The following is a 17,264-nucleotide window of genomic DNA, read 5'->3' as shown; positions in this document are numbered from 1 at the left end:
AAGGGAGTGACCCACACTGACAGGCTGAAGGAACTGAGTCTCTTTAGTCTGAAGGGAGTGACCCACACTGACAGGCGGAAGGAACTGAGTCTCTTTATCCTGAAGGGAGTGACCCACACTGACAGGCTGAAGGAACTGAGTCTCTTTAGTCTGAAGGGAGTGACCCACACTGACAGGCTGAAGGAATGGAGTCTCTTTAGTCTCAAAGGCAGTGTCCCACACTGACAGGCTAAAGGAACTGAGTCTCTTTAGTCTGAAGGGAGTGACCCACACTGACAGGCTGAAGGAATGGAGTCTCTTTAGCCTGAAAGGCAGTGTCCCACACTGACAGGCTGAAGGAACTGAGTCTCTTTAGTCTGAAGGGAGTGACCCACACTGACAGGCTGAAGGAACTGAGTCTCTTTAGTCTGAAGGGAGTGACCCACACTGACAGGCTGAAGGAACTGAGTCTCTTTAGTCTGAAGGGAGTGACCCACACTGAAAGACTGAAAGAACTGTCCCTTTAGTCTGAAGGGAGTGACCCACACTGACAGGCTGAAGGAACGGAGTCTCTTTAGTCTGAAGGGAGTGTCCCACACTGAGAGGCTAAAGGAACTGAGTCTCTTTAATCTGAAAGGCAGTGTCCAACACTGACAGACTGAAGGAACGGAGTCTCTTTAGTCTGAAGGGAGTGTCCCAAACTGACAGGCTGAAGGAACTGAGTCTCTTTAGTCTGAAGGGAGTGCCCCACACTGACAGGCTGAAGGAACTGGGTCTCTTTAGTCTAAAGGGAGTGTCATACAGTGTCAGGCTGAAGAAACTAAGTCTCTTTAGTCTGAAGGGAGTGACCCACACTGACAGACTGAAGGAACAGAGTCTCTTTAGTCTGAAGGGAGTGACCCACACTGACAGACTGAAGGAACTGTCTCTTTAGTTTGAAGGGAGTGTCCCACACTGACAAGCTGAAGGAACTGAGTCTCTTTAGTCTGAAGAGAGTGTCCCACACTGACAGGCTGAAGGAACTGAGTCTCTTTAGTCTGAAGGGAGTGACCCACACTGACAGGCTGAAGGAATGGAGTCTCTTTAGTCTCAAAGGCAGTGTCCCACACTGACAGGCTAAAGGAACTGAGTCTCTTTAGTCTGAAGGGAGTGACCCACACTGACAGGCTGAAGGAACTGAGTCTCTTTAGTCTAAAGGGAGTGTCCCGCACTGACAATCTGGGGAAACTGAGTCTCTTTAGTCTGAAGGGAGTGTCCCACATTGACAGGCTGAAGGAACTGAGTCTCTTCAGTCTGAAGGGAGTGTCCCACACTGACAGGCTGAAGGAACTGAGTCTCTTTAGTCTGAAGGGAGTGTCCCACACTGACAAGCTGAAGGAACTGAGTCTCTTTAGTCTGAAAGGCAGTGTCCAACACTGACAGACTGAAGGAACGGAGTCTCTTTAGTCTGAAGGAAGTGTCCCACACTGACAGGCTGAAGGAACTGAATCTCTTTAGTCTGAAGGGAGTGTCACACAGTGTCAGGCTGAAGGAACTAAGTCTCTTTAGTCTGAAGGGAGTGTCCCACACTGACAGATTGAAGGAACTGAGTCCCTTTAGTCTGAAGGGAGTAACCCACACTGACAGGCTGAAGGAATGGAGTCTCTTTAGCCTGAAAGGCAGTGTCCCACACTGACAGGCTGAAGGAACTGAGTCTCTTTAGTCTGAAGGGAGTGACCCACACTGACAGGCTGAAGGAACTGAGTCTCTTTAGTCTGAAGGGAGTGACCCACACTGACAGGCTGAAGGAACTGAGTCTCTTTAGTCTGAAGGGAGTGACCCACACTGAAAGACTGAAAGAACTGTCCCTTTAGTCTGAAGGGAGTGACCCACACTGACAGGCTGAAGGAACTGAGTCTCTTTAGTCTGAAGGGAGTGTCCCACACTGAGAGGCTAAAGGAACTGAGTCTCTTTAATCTGAAAGGCAGTGTCCAACACTGACAGACTGAAGGAACGGAGTCTCTTTAGTCTGAAGGGAGTGTCCCAAACTGACAGGCTGAAGGAACTGAGTCTCTTTAGTCTGAAGGGAGTGCCCCACACTGACAGGCTGAAGGAACTGGGTCTCTTTAGTCTAAAGGGAGTGTCATACAGTGTCAGGCTGAAGAAACTAAGTCTCTTTAGTCTGAAGGGAGTGACCCACACTGACAGACTGAAGGAACAGAGTCTCTTTAGTCTGAAGGGAGTGACCCACACTGACAGACTGAAGGAACTGTCTCTTTAGTTTGAAGGGAGTGTCCCACACTGACAAGCTGAAGGAACTGAGTCTCCTTAGTCTGAAGAGAGTGTCCCACACTGACAGGCTGAAGGAACTGAGTCTCTTTAGTCTGAAGGGAGTGACCCACACTGACAGGCTGATGGAACTGAGTCTCTTTAGTCTGAAGGGAGTGTCCCACACTGATAGACTGGAGAAACTGAGTATCAGAAGACCATGAGGAGATCTGAGACAACTCTATTCAAAGCCCTCAAAGTCACTGAAAAATTCAACCCAGCAGATTTCTTCAGAATGAACAGTAAAACACGAACTAGAGGACATATGTGGAAGAGCATTTAAAACTGAGAACAGGAGTCCCGTCTTTACACTAAGGGTGGTGGGAGTGTGGACCAAGCTGCCCTGCCATGTTGTTGAAGCCAATACCCTGACCTCTCAGGATGAGAGTCTTGGATCAATTAGCTACTAACGAGCAGGATGGGCCGTTTGTGACTTCCCCATGACTAAGAACTGGGCTGGGCACCAACCAGAAGGGAAGATGGGGGTTAAGGATGCCCATTACAGCATGTACAACTATCAGTGCTCACTGACACAGAATAAAGATTCAGATGTAATGTTCACTCATTCTTTAACTCCCTGTCAAAATTAATACATGACTCAAAGTGTACACCAGTCAAGCCAGGCACACATTAAAAATAAATCACTCCTAGTAGAAACAGGTGTACACGTACAGAATGGGTCACATTTAGATTCCAAATCCCATATTCTGAGAACAAAATCAATTCCACAGATTAATTCTCTGGCTAACAGAAAAGGGCAAACTCACTTCAATGTGTTTCACATCCCTGTTCGCCATTGTATCTCAGGAATGGGCGACATGGTGCGACTTTGCCACTCGCGGCGATCCGGGGTGACAGCTGACTGGCCTCCCTCGAGACTAACACCCGGAGCAGCGCGGGGCGGCAGGGAGACCGCTGTGACGTCATAGGGAGCGGCGGACGACGAGGCGCGTCACGCCTGAGACTTCCTCCCGCTGACCGTAATGTCCCACGTGGCGATGATGTGAAACGTGCCGTCACTTTTTTTAAATAAACACCCCAGGACATCTTTTCGATCTCAAAGTGCCGAAGCTCTTGGTTCCTTAGGACTTTCACCCCGTGCAGAGTTTGCTTTCGAGGGGCGTTCGGCTCTTAGCAAATAAAAACGAAGCCCCCCGAAACCACAGTGGTGCCAACACCAGTGGGTGTGGGCGGAAAGATATACGTTCTGCTCATGTTGCCCCCCGGCCCGCTCTGCCGCCTCTCGCCTGTTTGAGCGGATCGTGTGTGAGTGGAGAGTGTTTGCTCTCTCTCCGGAGTCTCCGGGTCACCTCTGTACCCGCGGGGTGTCAATGCAGACTTCCGGCCACGCCTGCGCTCTGGGCTTCTGGGAGGCGGCGACCCCTGCCGGCAGTGAGCGGGTGCGGGTGATTTTTTAAGGCTTCGGGTTTCTTGTTTCTGCGGAGTTTCCTTCTGGTTTTGGTTTTGTCACTCCATCCATTTTCTAACCATTCCGCGCTGAGAGGTGGCAATGTCGCCCGCATCTGATTTAATTACCTCAACATTTCAAATTCATCTCATCCTTCTGGTTTAAAAGTCAAAAAGAAGATTCCTGTCAATCCTTCAAGTCTTGCCCAGTGGCGCATATAATAATAATAATAATAATAATAATAATAATAATAATAATAATAATAGCTTACACTTATATAGCGCTTTTCTGGACACTCCCCTCAAAGCACTTTACAGGTAATGGGGACTCCCCTCCACCACCACCAATGTGCAGCCCCACCTGGATGATACTTTAAAATCTTGTCAGCACGTTTACTTCCTATAGGGACCAGTCTCTGTCTGCGCCTGCACTCTCGGTGAAGTAGCCGGATGAAACCAGCCGAGTAAGATGCCCTAAACTAAGACACGGTCCAGAAAGGAGTGAATACCCCTCTACCGGGGCTTAGTAACTGCTGCACACTTAATTCATGGTTGAATTTCTGGTTTACGTCCTAACGGAACCCAGAGCTCCGTGCAGCTCTTTTTTATCAACCAGCATAAACAACGTCACTTGTCTGTGCCGGGTTGTGTGTTGCTGAAAGTCCCGTTTCTGCCGCTTTCTGGAGCTGAAACACGTTTCGTTATCAAGATATTGCGTCTTCTTTCTTCAGGGAGTGACGTCACGCAGGTGCCCTTTAATGGCGGAAGAGTCACGTGACTGATAAACAGCGGCGAAAAGGAAGAGTTTCAGTCCCAGAAGCCCCCAGAGTTAATAATTCCCCAGGGCTCGGTGGGATCTCACCATCATTGTCTCCAAGCAATGATAGAAGAGCAGTGGCCTTCCAACAGTCCCTTAACACAGAGACAGGACCCAGAGACTGGAGAATAGCTCCTGTAACTCCTTTCTCATAAAGCAGACAGGAGACATAACTGATCCAGATGCTTGTAGACCAAGACACCCGACTCCTCTTGCATGTAAAGTAATGGAAACATTAGAACTGAACTAGGGGACCTGGATGAAATACACTCAGCAATGATTTAGAAAAGGTAGCTCCTGTCTCACAGCAACAACAGCAACAGATACACATAGATACACATAGGGCATATGGTATGGAGTGTTAAGATTTTCAAAAGCACTTTTGTAAAGTTCCCAAAAAACAATTAATTCTCAAGTTGTAAGGTGGCAGGCATTGAGGGAAATGTGTCTGGATAGAGAATTAGCTATTAAATCTAAAACAGAGGGAACAGATAAGAGGTGAATACTCTAATTAGCGTAATGAAATTAGAGGAGTACCCCAGAGATCTGTACTGGGACCACTGATCTAATTTACATCTTCGAGACGGTGTGGGGAACCAGTATGAGACAAAATGTTGAGATATGAGATATGAGATTTTTCTTTGGCATGACCGTACAAAACTACAAAAAACAACACTCAAAATACAGATTAAAAACAAATAATAATCATAGACATGCAACAACACATAAACACACATCACACTCTCATTACACACAATCCGCTAGCTCAATACAGGAAACAGTCACTTAGCTGTGTTTAATATGCCAGTTACACAGGGAATAAAAGATTTCCTGTAGACATTTTCTTCTCGTCTTATCATCTTGTATCATGTCCTTTCATAATGTATAAACAATTAAATACCATACTCTTTTATCACTAAGACTTGAGGGCACTAGGGCACTACAAGGTATAAGAATGAACACACATCTCTATACTTTCCTATCTCAATGACTCTCTCAGTGCAGTGTTAATGTCCTGTAGTGTCCAGTCAGTGTGTCTGGACTGTATTAACCCCTTTCTCTCAGTGCAGTGTTAATGTCCTGTAGTGTCCAGTCATTGTGTCTGGACTGTATTAACCCCTCTCTCTCAGTGCAGTGTTAATGTCCTGGAGTGTCCAGTCAGTGTGTCTGGACTGTATTAACCCCTCTCTCTCTCAGTGCAGTGTTAATGTCCTGTAGTGTTCAGTCAATGTGTCTGGACTGTAGTAATCCCTCTCTCTATGTAGATTGATGTGGACTCTGGTGATTATGATGGCACCACTCCACTCCATAAAGCCTGTGAAGCAGGCCGACTAGACATGGTCAAATATCTCTTGGCCAAGGGTGCAAGCCCAGCAGTGACGGATCGATTTGGAAACACTCCTCTTCACCTTGCTATACGGCACAGGTCTGTACTCCTCTCTGCTGTACCTTTCCTTAGGATAGCATAGTACTTTACCGTGTTCTGTACTGCACTGTGCATCTGCTCTCCACCAGGCACTATGAGATCATCAGGATCCTCAGGACAAAGGGGGCCACTCTTTCCATTCCACCCATCAGGATAGGAATTGAGCTCATACAGTGAGTACCTGTACTGCACAATGTCTACATTATACTCTTTCAGTTTAGTGTTGCTGTTCTGTTGATGACAGTTAATTCTCCTCTCTCTTTCAGGGCAGTGGTCAAGAAAGATTATCAGATCCTGTATGGCTGGTTCCTATCTGGCACCAACATGGACCAGGGCGATTATGACAACCGCACTGCAATGCACCTGGCAGTGAGGCTGAGAGACCCAGTCATGGTCGCCACACTGCTGGACTACGGGGCTACTCCACTGGTAAGACACAGCAGAGACATGGTGATCACTCTGGGCCTTATACACCACTGACCACTGAGAGCACCTAAAGAGAGAGAAGCTAAAGAGAGAAACGGCTTAATACAGAACAGACAGCACTACAGTACATTAAGACTGCACACTGCACCAAAAGAGATGTTACTACAGTGCAGACACATTGTATGAGAGTCACTATAGTAATGTGGTATTTAACAACTCATCATTATGTCCATTTATAGTGTATATAATTTACTACCCCTTTTCTTCATGGAGTAGTAGAATATGATCTGTTGTATTGATTTACTAGCACATTACAGTCAAGTTCCATGTTGTGGCAAACTAACCACACATAGTTTCACATAGGAACCAGAAGGGGGCGACAACACCTCTGTGTGACTCAGGCTGCTCTGGCAGCACTGCAGTTATTAGTGTGAGAGCCAGAGGAGTGATAGAAGAGCACTCATGTGCAGTTCACCACAGCTGTGTGGTGAAACAGTGTATAATGCAGCCTTCAGAGACGGATATGAAGAGCTCCACCTGAGAACCCTGCTCCTTGGGGAGAAGCCATCGCCGTCTTTTGGTTACTTCCTGGAATTTCACGTGGCTAGTCTGCTGTATGTATTAGTGCACTGTCATTTTTGCCTTTCAATAACACTCATTAGTGCATTCTGTTAAATGGCGAATCCACAATGTTAGATCAGACGTGGTGTCCTCTGTCTCTCTCAGGAGAGGGATGTCCGGGGCAGGACGGCTGTGGACGAGGCCCGAAAGAATGGCTTCCAGAACGTTCTGAAGCTCTTCCACCCGCGCTTCACTGAGCAGTTCCCCACCAGGGAGGCCTACCTGAAGTTCACTGCCGAGCAGGTGCCCTCGGACGACTGACAGCCCCGGACCTGCTGCGGCTTGCTGGTCTCCCTTGTCAGAGAGACCAGCAGAGTCGTGCACATCGGTGCCTTTCTGGCCTTTCTCCTCTCATGTCCAATGCCCTGTACATTCTCTACAGTACCCTGTACCTCATTCACCTGATTTCCAGTTCCTTTTACTTTATTTGTATTTCTAATTTATTTATTAATATTAAATACCTTATATTTCCAATACATTTCCAATCTATCCTTTTTCTGATCACTTTTTCTGATCACAGCCTGTCCTGGAAAGCAAACGGCGCAAGGCAGGATACACCCTGGTCAGGACACCAGTCCCTTACGGTGCTCACAGACAGGCACACACTCACACCCAGGTCAATTTTCCCCAAAGCGTCTTGCCTGCCAGTAGGGCTTTGGGCTGTGGGAGGAAACCCACACAAGCACAGGTAGAGCATAGAAACGCCACACAGCCGGCACCCCTGCTCTGAAATTGAACCTAGGACTGAAAACTGCAAGGCAACAATGCTAACCCCTGTGCCAGCGGGCCACCCTCCTCTCAATCCCCACCCCCCCAAAAAATATTTTCCACATCCAGAGAAAAAGAGCCAATAATATCAGACGTCTAACCACACTCGTACTGTTGAGAGCTAGAAACAGTTTCCCATCTTATACCCTAGGACCCATTATTTTTTCTCCCCTCACCATGTTTACACTAAGCAGGTGTGAGCCTGGTCAGTACCTGGATGGGAGACCTCCTGGGGAAAAACTAAGGTTGCTGCTGGAAGAGGTGTTAGTGGGGCCAGCAGGGGGCGCTCACCCTGTGGTCCATGTGGGTCCTAATGCCCCAGTATAGTGACGGGGACACTATACCGTAAACAGGCGCCGTCCTTCGGATGAGACGTAAAACCGAGGTCCTGACTCTCTGTGGTCGTTAAAAATCCCAGGGCGTTTCTCAAAAAGAGTAGGGGTGTAACCCCGGCGTCTTGGCCAAATTTCCCATTGGCCCTTATCAATCATGGCCTCCTAATAATTCCCCTCTATGAATTGGCTACATTACTCTGCTCTCCTCCCCACTGATAGCTGATGTGTGGTGAACGTTCTGGCGCACTATGGCTGCTGTCGCATCATCCAGGTGGATGCTGCACATTGGTGGTGGTGGAAGGGAGTCCCCATTACCTGTAAAGCGCTTTAAGTGGAGTGTCCAGAAAAGCGCTATATAAGTGTAAGCAATTATTATTATTACACAGTCTATAGAAAAACTGTCAGTCACACTCCTGTTCAGGCAATCCCATACCAGGCCAATCTTACAACATCCCAGCTTGTCATTTTGAAGTGCGGAGCTGGTCCTCTCATCCTGAGGAGTGTTTAAGTACGACTGCTCCGGACTCGCATGGATCACGCTCCGAGCGGCTATAAAGGAGCAACTGAATCATCCCAGTTTGACAGTCCTGTTGGATCAGCTCACACTATGATGAAGTTTCAATCAGCAAACAGTGCATATTAACATTTGGAAAGACAGGTCACACAACTCATTTCAGATATGCAGTTTAAGGGTGACTTTATTTCCTTTCTTACAACAGCACAGGCAGACTTACAGCCAGCTACTAATAGAAAAGGGTGGGCCAGACTCTTTAAACAATGGATAAATTCCAGGTCTTCCAGAAGGAACTCCAGCAGCATCCTTTTCTGAACAGGGTTCACAGTTCTTGAGCAGAGATCAGGTTGTACAGAAGTCTGTGTGGCACCAGGGGGTCATGGGGAAGAGTGCTAGTGTCCAAGTATAGGAAAGTCCCAAAGTCAAAGTATGTCTATGCACAAAGTGTGCTACTTTCTCTAAAGGATATGGGTAGCTGTGTGCTTGTGTTAGTGCATGTCTGGTAGAGCCGTCTGTCTGTGTACAGGATTATGTGTGTCAGCATACCTAACAGATTTGGCTGGCTGTGCAGTGTGAGCCTTCTTCTGGTCCAGTGTCTCCGAGAGCGTCAGTATACCTTAAAGAAATGACCAGTTGTGTGCCTGTGTCAGTGTGCTTCTGCTCCACTCATCTGTCTACCATGACTGTGTTTGTTATTATACCTAGCAAACATGTTTGTTATAATGTTGGGGTGACGTGTAGCTGTGCAGTGAGAGTGCACATTTCTCAGTGTAGTCTAGTAGACATAGCTGGCTGTATAGAGAGACTGTGTAGCAGACTGGTCAGCCTGTCCACTGGGCTTGTACTCTCCTTTGGCTGCCAGGCCGTTGATCTGCAGAGAAGAAAGACAATGTGATCTCAGGACAGGTGTCTGAGAAAAAGAAGCTGACAGTGCGATTTAACAGCACTTCCTGCTACTGGGGTTAGAGATGAGCTGGACAACTAAAACTGAAGATGCTGTCACATACCAGGCAAGGAAACCTTCAGCTCGTTTGTAGGTTTCAGACTCTTTGGTTAGGATAACTAAGATACAGAATTTGACTTGATTTAGTTGGAAGGAAGAAAAGGTGTTTTAAATGTTTTTACCGGATCAGCAAAATAATCAAGAGCAAAATTTTGAGGAACATCTCACCCCTGTGCCAGAAATTGCCATCTTTCCCTGATCCAGCAGAGGCGAGGACAAAGAACCCTTTCAGTCCTCTCCCCGGGGCTGTGACCTTCAAGAGGCAGTCTGACCCCAGCGCCCCGCTCCCCCAAGAACAAACAGGCATGCAGAGTAAAGCCAGCACCACTCTCAGCCCCCACCTTGGCGCGGGTGCAGAAGGCCGTCTGGGCAGCTTGCTTGTTGCCTGGCTTCCCTCCCCAGGCTGAGAGGGCCGAGGCCTGCAGAGCCCGGCCGTACGAGAAGGTCAGCTTCCAGGGCCGGGGCAGGGAGCACTGGTTCATGGCGTTGAGGTTCAGGGAGGCCTCCTCTTCACTCTGCCCCCCAGAGAGGAAGCAGATTCCTGTAGAGAGGGAGGGAGACGCATCACTAGGACAGAATGCGGATAAGCGTGTCTGATTGTCTCTGCAGCTTATCCCTGTATCAGCGTGTGTGCTGGAGATGCAGTGCTAGAACACTAAATCAGCGAGTATCAGTGTGTAGAGTGTGTGCATCGAGACACTCTCCCTAAGGATTTGCACTCCTCATAACGCTGTGTCTGTGGGATTCATCTTGGCGCATCAGTGTCAGGTGCATGTACACAGTACATCAGGGACCGCGACTGACCAGGCACAGCAGCTGGCACTGTGCGGCGCAGTGCCGTCACAGTTGCCATGGCGACTTCCTGGGGCGTGTACTTCTTGGAGCAGGAGTGGCCAGCGGTCACCATGTTGGGCTTCAGCAGGGTTCCTTCCAGGTAGACATGGTGATCATTGAGGGCCTTATATACTGCTGAGAGCACCTGAAGAGAGAGCAACAGCTTAGTACAGTACAGACAGGACATGAACACTGCACTGAGAGAGAGGGGTTAATACAGTCCAGACACACTGACTGGACACTACAGGACATTAACACTGCACTGAGAGAGAGGGGTTAATACAGTCCAGACACACTGACTGGACACTACAGTACATTAACACTGCACTGAGAGAGAGGGGTTACTACAGTCCAGACACACTGACTGGACACTACAGTACATTAACACTGCACTGAGAGAGAGGGGTTAATACAGTCCAGACACACTGACTGGACACTACAGGACATGAACACTGCACTGAGAGAGAGGGGTTAATACAGTCCAGACACACTGACTGGACACTACAGGACATGAACACTGCACTGAGAGAGAGAGGGGTTAATACAGTACAAACCTTTTCTGTGACATATTGACAGCGCAGGAGGTCATGGTCCCCATCAGGCAAAATCTCTGGTTCAACAATAGGCACCAGTCCATTCTGAAAAATATGATAAATAGATGAAATTGTGAATTTTTACGTATTTGTATGTTCAAGATAGGACTTAGAATTTCAAGTCAAATTGACCAAAAGCATAGAGACAGGCATAGCAAAAACTGCATAAAGGCAGCTGGACTGATAAGATGGAGTAAATTCGGGTGGTTGGTCAATCAAATAAGCTTATTTGTGGTTCAGATCAAAAGGGTCTGCTAGATTCATCTAAGCCCTGGGGTAGACATAGAACCAAGCACCCATGAGAGATTGTCAAAATACTTCAAAGACCCTAAAAACCTCATGGTACAGAAGACACGGGTAAAATCAGGTCAGATCACACAAACCAAGCAAGGCTGGGCCTGGCCGGGAATGGGATGAGAGACCAGGGAAAATGGGGTTGCTGCTCAATGAGGTGTAGATGGATCAGTAGGTGGAGCTCTTCCCTTTGGATTGTAACCTCCAAACTCATGCACCTGTATGGTGACCAGAGACACTGCTGTAGGAGGTACTGTTAAACTGGTACTTGGCCATTACAGACCCAGGACACTGTCAGTGAGAGTAGGGGTGTTGACCCCAGTGTCCTGACTGCTGGTCATTACAGACCCAGGACACTGTCAGTGAGAGTAGGGGTGTTGACCCCAGTGTCCTGACTGCTGGTCATTACAGACGCAGGACACTGTCAGTGAGAGTAGGGGTGTTGACCCCAGTGTCCTGACTGCTGGTCATTACAGACCCAGGACACTGTCAGTGAGAGTAGGGGTGTTGACCCCAGTGTCCTGACTGCTGGTCATTACAGACCCAGGACACTGTCAGTGAGAGTAGGGGTGTTGACCCCGGTGTCCTGACTGCTGGTCATTACAGACCCAGGACACTCTCAGTGAGAGTAGGGGTGTTGACCCCAGTGTCCTGACTGCTGGTCATTACAGACACAAGACACTGTCAGTGAGAGTAGGGGTGTTGACCCCAGTGTCCTGACTGCTGGTCATTACAGACGCAGGACACTGTCAGTGAGAGTAGGGGTGTTGACCCCAGTGTCCTGACTGCTGGTCATTACAGACCCAGGACACTGTCAGTGAGAGTAGGGGTGTTGACCCCAGTGTCCTGACTGCTGGTCATTACAGACCCAGGACACTGTCTGTGAGAGTAGGGGTGTTGACCCCGGTGTCCTGACTGCTGGTCATTACAGACCCAGGACACTCTCAGTGAGAGTAGGGGTGTTGACCCCAGTGTCCTGACTGCTGGTCATTACAGACACAAGACACTGTCAGTGAGAGTAGGGGTGCTGACCCCAATGACTCAATCCCACCTGGTCTTGGAACAATGTTTTCTCTGAAGCTCTCTGTGAATTCAGGTGATGCAGCAGTTCCTCTCCTCCCCCTGAGCGGTGTGCAGTGGGGCGTGTGTGGGGATACTGCATGACTGCGCACATAGAGAGGGCCCCGTGCGATAACAGTCCAGCAGGCTGTGTAACTCTTTTTAACGCCTCACTTGCTAACTGGCTTGAGAAGACAAAAGAGCCTAGGTGATGGAATAATCCTGTGGCATGAAGATCATGCTGGCTGGTCCTTTCAGAGACATGGGGAATTCCAGATGACATCTCAACCATGCCCTCAGCTCCTCAACTGAATCAACAGCTTGATCAAAGAATGGGCTGTTTATCTTCTGACTTCTCAGCAGTAGGGGATGTAAAGAGGAGCAGGCGACTGCACCTCCAGGACTTAACACCACTGCATGACAGCGCCTATGTCTCTATATGCGTGTGAAACACCACCTGCTGGCAGATGCTGGCATATCGCGCCAGGACATTGGCATTCTCTGCGATGGCAAGGGAGGAGGGGCAGCTCTCCGAGATCTTCAGCACACACCGCCACTTGGCAAAGTCAACACCGTCCTTCTTGTACTGGGCACAGCGCTCTGCCAGTCCATCCAACCCTGAATTACAGAGCAAAGCGTTAGTACAGTCCAGACACACTGACTGGACACTACAGTACATGAACACTGCACTGAGAGAGAGGGGTTAATACAGTCCAGACACACTGACTGGACACTACAGTACATGAACACTGCACTGAGAAAGAGGGGTTAATACAGTACAGACACACTGACTGGACACTACAGTACATTAACACTGCACTGAGAGAGAGGGGTTAATACAGTACAGACACACTGACTGGACACTCCAGTACATTAACACTGCACTGAGAGAGAGGGAGATGTTACCCTGTGTTGTCGTCTCTCCATCTGTTCCAGCCAGTGCTGCTGTGCCTTTATCCACCTGCCCATAGAAATAGAGCGTCACATTGATTCACGTGTGCCCAGCGACTGTCAGACTGTCACACCCCCTCCAGGACCGGGACTGGACAGCCCTGCTGTAGACACACCCCCTTCCAGGACCGGGACTGGACAGTCCTGCTGTAGACACAGCGCCCCCTCCAGGTCTTTCTGCCCTCTGTCAACCCTGCACAAGTTGTGATGTCTGTCACAGTGTAGTAGTGCCGGCCGAGACTGACCTTGATGCCCACCACGATGCCCTTGTCCTTGACAATCTTTGGGAAGAGCACCCCGTTGTCCGCCTTCTGATACAGCGTCTCGTGGAAGAAGATGACCCCTCCGATGCACTCCGAGATGGAGGGATCGACGGAGAAGAGCAGCTGGCGGAACTGCCGCCTGTTCTCCTCGGTGTTCTCCACGCTGATCTTCTGCAGTCGCTTCCCCATCGTGCCTGGACAAGAGAGACGGAAGCACGGGCCGGTAACCACACCACGCGGGACAGCAGTCACACAGAGAGGAGGCTGCTCGGCCCATCCAGCCACATGGGACATCGGCTGTTAACTGATCCAAGGCTCTCATCCGGCTGTTTTTTTTTTAAAGAAGTCCTGTCCTGACTGGAGGATCTTATCAAGCTGTTTCTTTAAAGAAGCCAGGGTATCGCCTCCAACAACATGGCCGGACAGCTTGTTCCACACTCCCCCCACCCTTTGTGTAAAGAAGTGTCTCCTGTTCTCAATTTTAAAAGCACTTCCATATACAGGAGTAAACCGGAGCCGATGGAGAGCACCTCCAGTGTGGTGTCAAGGTGCCACAGTAGAATGGCTGTAGACAGCAGAATAGAACAGACAACCCTCATACATGAGCAACAGACAATCGTCCCCTCTCTCACCTACAGACTCGTCTGCAGCCAGGATCCCTTTCCCTGTTGCCACAATCCTCTGAGCAATAGAGGAGAGCTCCTTCTTCTGCTCCGGAGTCAGATAGGTGAACTGGTGAGTCATCCTGCCACAGAGAGAGAGGGGTTAATTCATTGCAGACATACTAACTGACTGAACGCTACAGTACCTTACCACTGGTTTATTGTGGTCAGTGTGGTTATTAAATTTGGTCTGTGTTTGCACAGTGCGACAGCTGCAGTCCAGAGGGAAAACCACCTACCGGTCCATCCACACCATTGATAGGAGATTCTGAGACCTGACCAAATGGAGCTCTTGGCTTGTAACACTGCAGCCAGGCTCATGTTGACATGCTCTGTGGCGGGTGCCGGAGCAGCCCCCTTGCGAGGCTCAGGGGCGGGCGGGCAGGCACCGGAGCAGCCCCCTTGCGAGGCTCAGGGGCCCCCAGCTGGCAGATCCTGAGGCTCTAGTCAGGCAGTTGTGCAATGGGAGTCTCAGTGCTGTTGCTCAGTCATGCTTGCAGGCTAAAGAGCAGCCCTCAGGAGCTCCAGCACACAAACAATGCTGTCAGTTCAGTTCTCCAGCCTCCTCCCTCTCCCCACCCCCTCAGTCAATATTTGCCTGGTTTCCTCTGCTGAACTTCAGTCTGGGGGCTGACCGTGACCGTGAGGTGGGGGCAGAGTGCCAGTGCTTGTGACCCTGCGCGTACTCGACACCAGTGGGTGCGCCCGTGTCTCTGCAGGGGGGCTGGCGTTTCCACAGGTCCCCCGCTCCACGGCCGGTCACAACGCGTTTCAGAGCCTTTAAAAAAAGTCTCAGAACGCTTTACGAGACGTAAAGACGACACGACAAATGAAAAAAAAAAAGTCAAAACGACGTAAAATCGAGATGAAACCTCTTTGAACTCAATGACAAAGTACAGTTTCTGCACCCCCGTGAACGTCTTCACGTGCTCGGTGCCGGTGCAGCTCCAGAACCAGGCCAGTTCGGGGCGGGTACCACGCGCGCGGCAACCCGAGCCCGCAGCCCCGCGCGAACAGCAGCAATATTGTTTAGCTTCATAACAGCTTCTCTGTGTTCAGCTGTAATACAGTGGGCAGTAAATCGCGCTAGAGCAGCAGAAGTCGTGAGCCCCGTCTCCTGTCTGAGCTCTGGTCGGTCTTCTCATCCCCACTCGGACCAAAGCTCGGACTTCAGCAGCCCAGCCCGGCGTGATCCGCCCTCCAGTTCCCGCTTCCTCCCCACTGGACCTGTCCTGCCCGCCCACCTCTCACCCCCCCCCGGCCTCTGTTCGGCTCCAGGAGTCCAGTCCAGAGGACTCCCGTGGGACACAGCTCCTGAAACAGCTCTGCGCGCTCAAACCCCAGCTGCCGCGCGCACAGGTGTTCCAGCTCGGTTGCGTTTAATGAACAAACGTTTACAGCTGCAGCAGCTGCAGTGAAGCTACCTTGCAAACGAGGCGTTAAAGAATCATTCTGAACTGCACGGACTCTACCTGTGACCCTCTCCCCAGGCGGTCTGTCCCTCCTGGGGACTCACACTGACCCCCCTGACAGTGCCATTAACAACTACAGAGCAACTCACTTGAGCTGGTGGGGGTGATCGCAGATCGTGACTGCAGAAGAAGACGGAGTCTCGAGTCCCTCCACACGCTGTGCCTGCGAGGCGAACGGAGTGCAAGAGCGCTTTCAGGTCGCAGTATTTAAAGTGCCGCTTTGTGGATCAAATCGATTCGTGACGTGGCCCGTCGTGACGCCAACCAAGAGGGCGTGGTTCTGTGTTGACGGGGCGGGGCTCGGGGGGCGTTGGCGGGCGTCTGAGAACTTCGCGATGCGATTGGTTGAAAGGGGAGAAGTGGGCGTGGCTGCTGGTGGTGGGCTTGTTTTGTTCGCCGTTTGTTCCTGGTTGAGTCCCGGTGTGTGCTGGGGAATGCGTACTGAGTGTTGTTTTGGTGGCGCTGTGCACGTCCCGTGTGTGTATTACTTTGTAATGCTTAGGTCAGTGCTTTCCATCTCTGATCCCTGAGGGACAAGAAGAGGACTTTATCCCTGAAATCAGTCTACGAGGTTCCACAGTGGGAGGAAGAACTCATGCTCCTGGTCTAATTAACTCAGGAAGAGGACTTTATACCTGACAACGGTACATGAGGTTCCATACTATAGTCCCAGTACAGGAGAACAGTCCAGTTACAATAGGAGCTACAATCCAGTACAGTATACCAGTCCTGTTACAGTAGGAGGTATAGTCCCAGTGTAGTAGAACAGTCCTGTTACAATAGGGGCTACAGTCCCAGTGCAGTAGAACAGTCCTGTTACAATAAGAACTATAGTCCCAGTACAGGAGAACAGTCCAGTTACAATAGGAGCTATAGTACCAGTACAATAGAACAGTCCTGTTACAATAGGAGCTACAGTCCCAGTACAGGAGAACAGTCCAGTGCAGGAGAATAGTCCAGTTACAATAGGAGCTACAGTCCCAGTGCAGGAGAACAGTCCTGCTACAATAGGAGCTACAGTCACAGTGCAGTAGAACAGTCCTGTTACAATAGGAGCTACAGTCCCAGTACTGTAGAACAGTCCTGTTACAATAGGAGCTACAGTCCCAGTACAGTAGAGCAGTCCTGTTACAATAGGAGCTACAGTCCCAGTACAGTAGAGCAGTCCTGCTACAATAGGAGCTACAGTCCCAGTACTGTAGAACAGTCCTGTTACAATAGGAGCTACAGTCCCAGTACAGTAGAGCAGTCCTGTTACAATAGAAGCTACAGTCCCAGTACAGTAGAGCAGTCCTGTTAGAACAGGAGTGTTAATGGCCAGCTGCAGCTCCACTCTGTCAGAGTGCAGTGTTCACGCTGGGCTTGGCTGATTTCACACTGACTGGGGGAGCAAAGATCAGCACTCTGTGGAACAAACACAGCAGTAAACACACTAGGCTGAATTCAAACCTTGCTATTGTGCTGAAATCCCTCTGTTCTCTCTGTATCTTTCCAGCTCTCTCTATCTCACTATATCTCCAACACATAGTATCT

General features: G+C 49.7%; 2 protein-coding genes and 1 long non-coding RNA gene across 4 annotated transcripts; 2 read left to right on the top strand and 1 right to left on the bottom strand.

The window, feature by feature from the left end:
* Window positions 1-5,765: 5,765 nt before the first annotated feature.
* LOC148656983 (L-asparaginase-like) lies at window positions 5,766-7,457 on the top strand. The gene is made up of 4 exons (XM_088644379.1): window positions 5,766-5,936; window positions 6,026-6,109; window positions 6,203-6,365; window positions 7,089-7,457. Exons 1-4 carry the CDS (start codon window positions 5,848-5,850, stop codon window positions 7,242-7,244), a joined length of 492 nt encoding a protein of 163 aa, XP_088500505.1. The 5' UTR covers window positions 5,766-5,847; the 3' UTR covers window positions 7,245-7,457.
* Window positions 7,458-7,885: 428 nt separating this feature from the next.
* On the top strand, window positions 7,886-8,809 carry LOC148656982 (uncharacterized). Its single transcript, XR_015941061.1, has 2 exons — window positions 7,886-7,945; window positions 8,480-8,809. It is a non-coding gene; the product is annotated as an uncharacterized LOC148656982 (long non-coding RNA).
* Window positions 8,767-15,969, bottom strand: aldob (aldolase, fructose-bisphosphate B). Of its 2 annotated transcripts, none has more exons than XM_088644331.1 (9): window positions 15,821-15,969; window positions 14,230-14,342; window positions 13,580-13,791; window positions 13,290-13,344; window positions 12,841-13,001; window positions 10,992-11,075; window positions 10,408-10,582; window positions 9,945-10,144; window positions 8,767-9,471 (listed from the first exon to the last, which is right to left on the bottom strand). In XM_088644331.1, the coding sequence occupies exons 2-9, from the start codon at window positions 14,339-14,341 to the stop codon at window positions 9,376-9,378; spliced, it is 1,095 nt and encodes a 364-aa protein (XP_088500457.1). In that variant the 5' UTR covers window position 14,342; window positions 15,821-15,969; the 3' UTR covers window positions 8,767-9,375. The 2 variants fall into 2 exon arrangements, with proteins under 2 accessions (XP_088500457.1, XP_088500458.1); XM_088644332.1 differs by lacking the exon at window positions 15,821-15,969 and adding an exon at window positions 14,858-15,011.
* Between the last annotated feature and the right edge of the window lie 1,295 nt (window positions 15,970-17,264).

Source organism: Lepisosteus platostomus, chromosome 8 (assembly GCF_059453375.1).
Source record: "Lepisosteus platostomus isolate fLepPlt1 chromosome 8, fLepPlt1.hap1, whole genome shotgun sequence".
NCBI classification, from domain to species: Eukaryota; Metazoa; Chordata; class Actinopteri; order Semionotiformes; family Lepisosteidae; genus Lepisosteus; species Lepisosteus platostomus.
The sequence above is the reverse complement of the archived record's forward strand: the minus strand, read 5'-3'. Positions and strand labels throughout refer to the sequence as shown.

Excerpts from the sequence above, each read along its gene's own strand:
- LOC148656983 (XM_088644379.1), top strand. The coding sequence starts at position 5,848 with ATGGTCAAATATCTCTTGGCCAAGGGTGCAAGCCCAGCAGTGACGGAT. Across the intron at positions 5,937-6,025 it reads CACCTTGCTATACGGCACAG|GCACTATGAGATCATCAGGA; the intron begins GTCTGTACTCCT and ends GCTCTCCACCAG. Across the intron at positions 6,110-6,202 it reads ATAGGAATTGAGCTCATACA|GGCAGTGGTCAAGAAAGATT; the intron begins GTGAGTACCTGT and ends TCTCTCTTTCAG.
- aldob (XM_088644331.1), bottom strand. The coding sequence starts at position 14,341 with ATGACTCACCAGTTCACCTATCTGACTCCGGAGCAGAAGAAGGAGCTC. Across the intron at positions 13,002-13,289 it reads TGGAGAGACGACAACACAGG|GGTTGGATGGACTGGCAGAG; the intron begins GTAACATCTCCC and ends TCTGTAATTCAG. Across the intron at positions 11,076-12,840 it reads ATGCCAGCATCTGCCAGCAG|AATGGACTGGTGCCTATTGT; the intron begins GTGGTGTTTCAC and ends CATATTTTTCAG.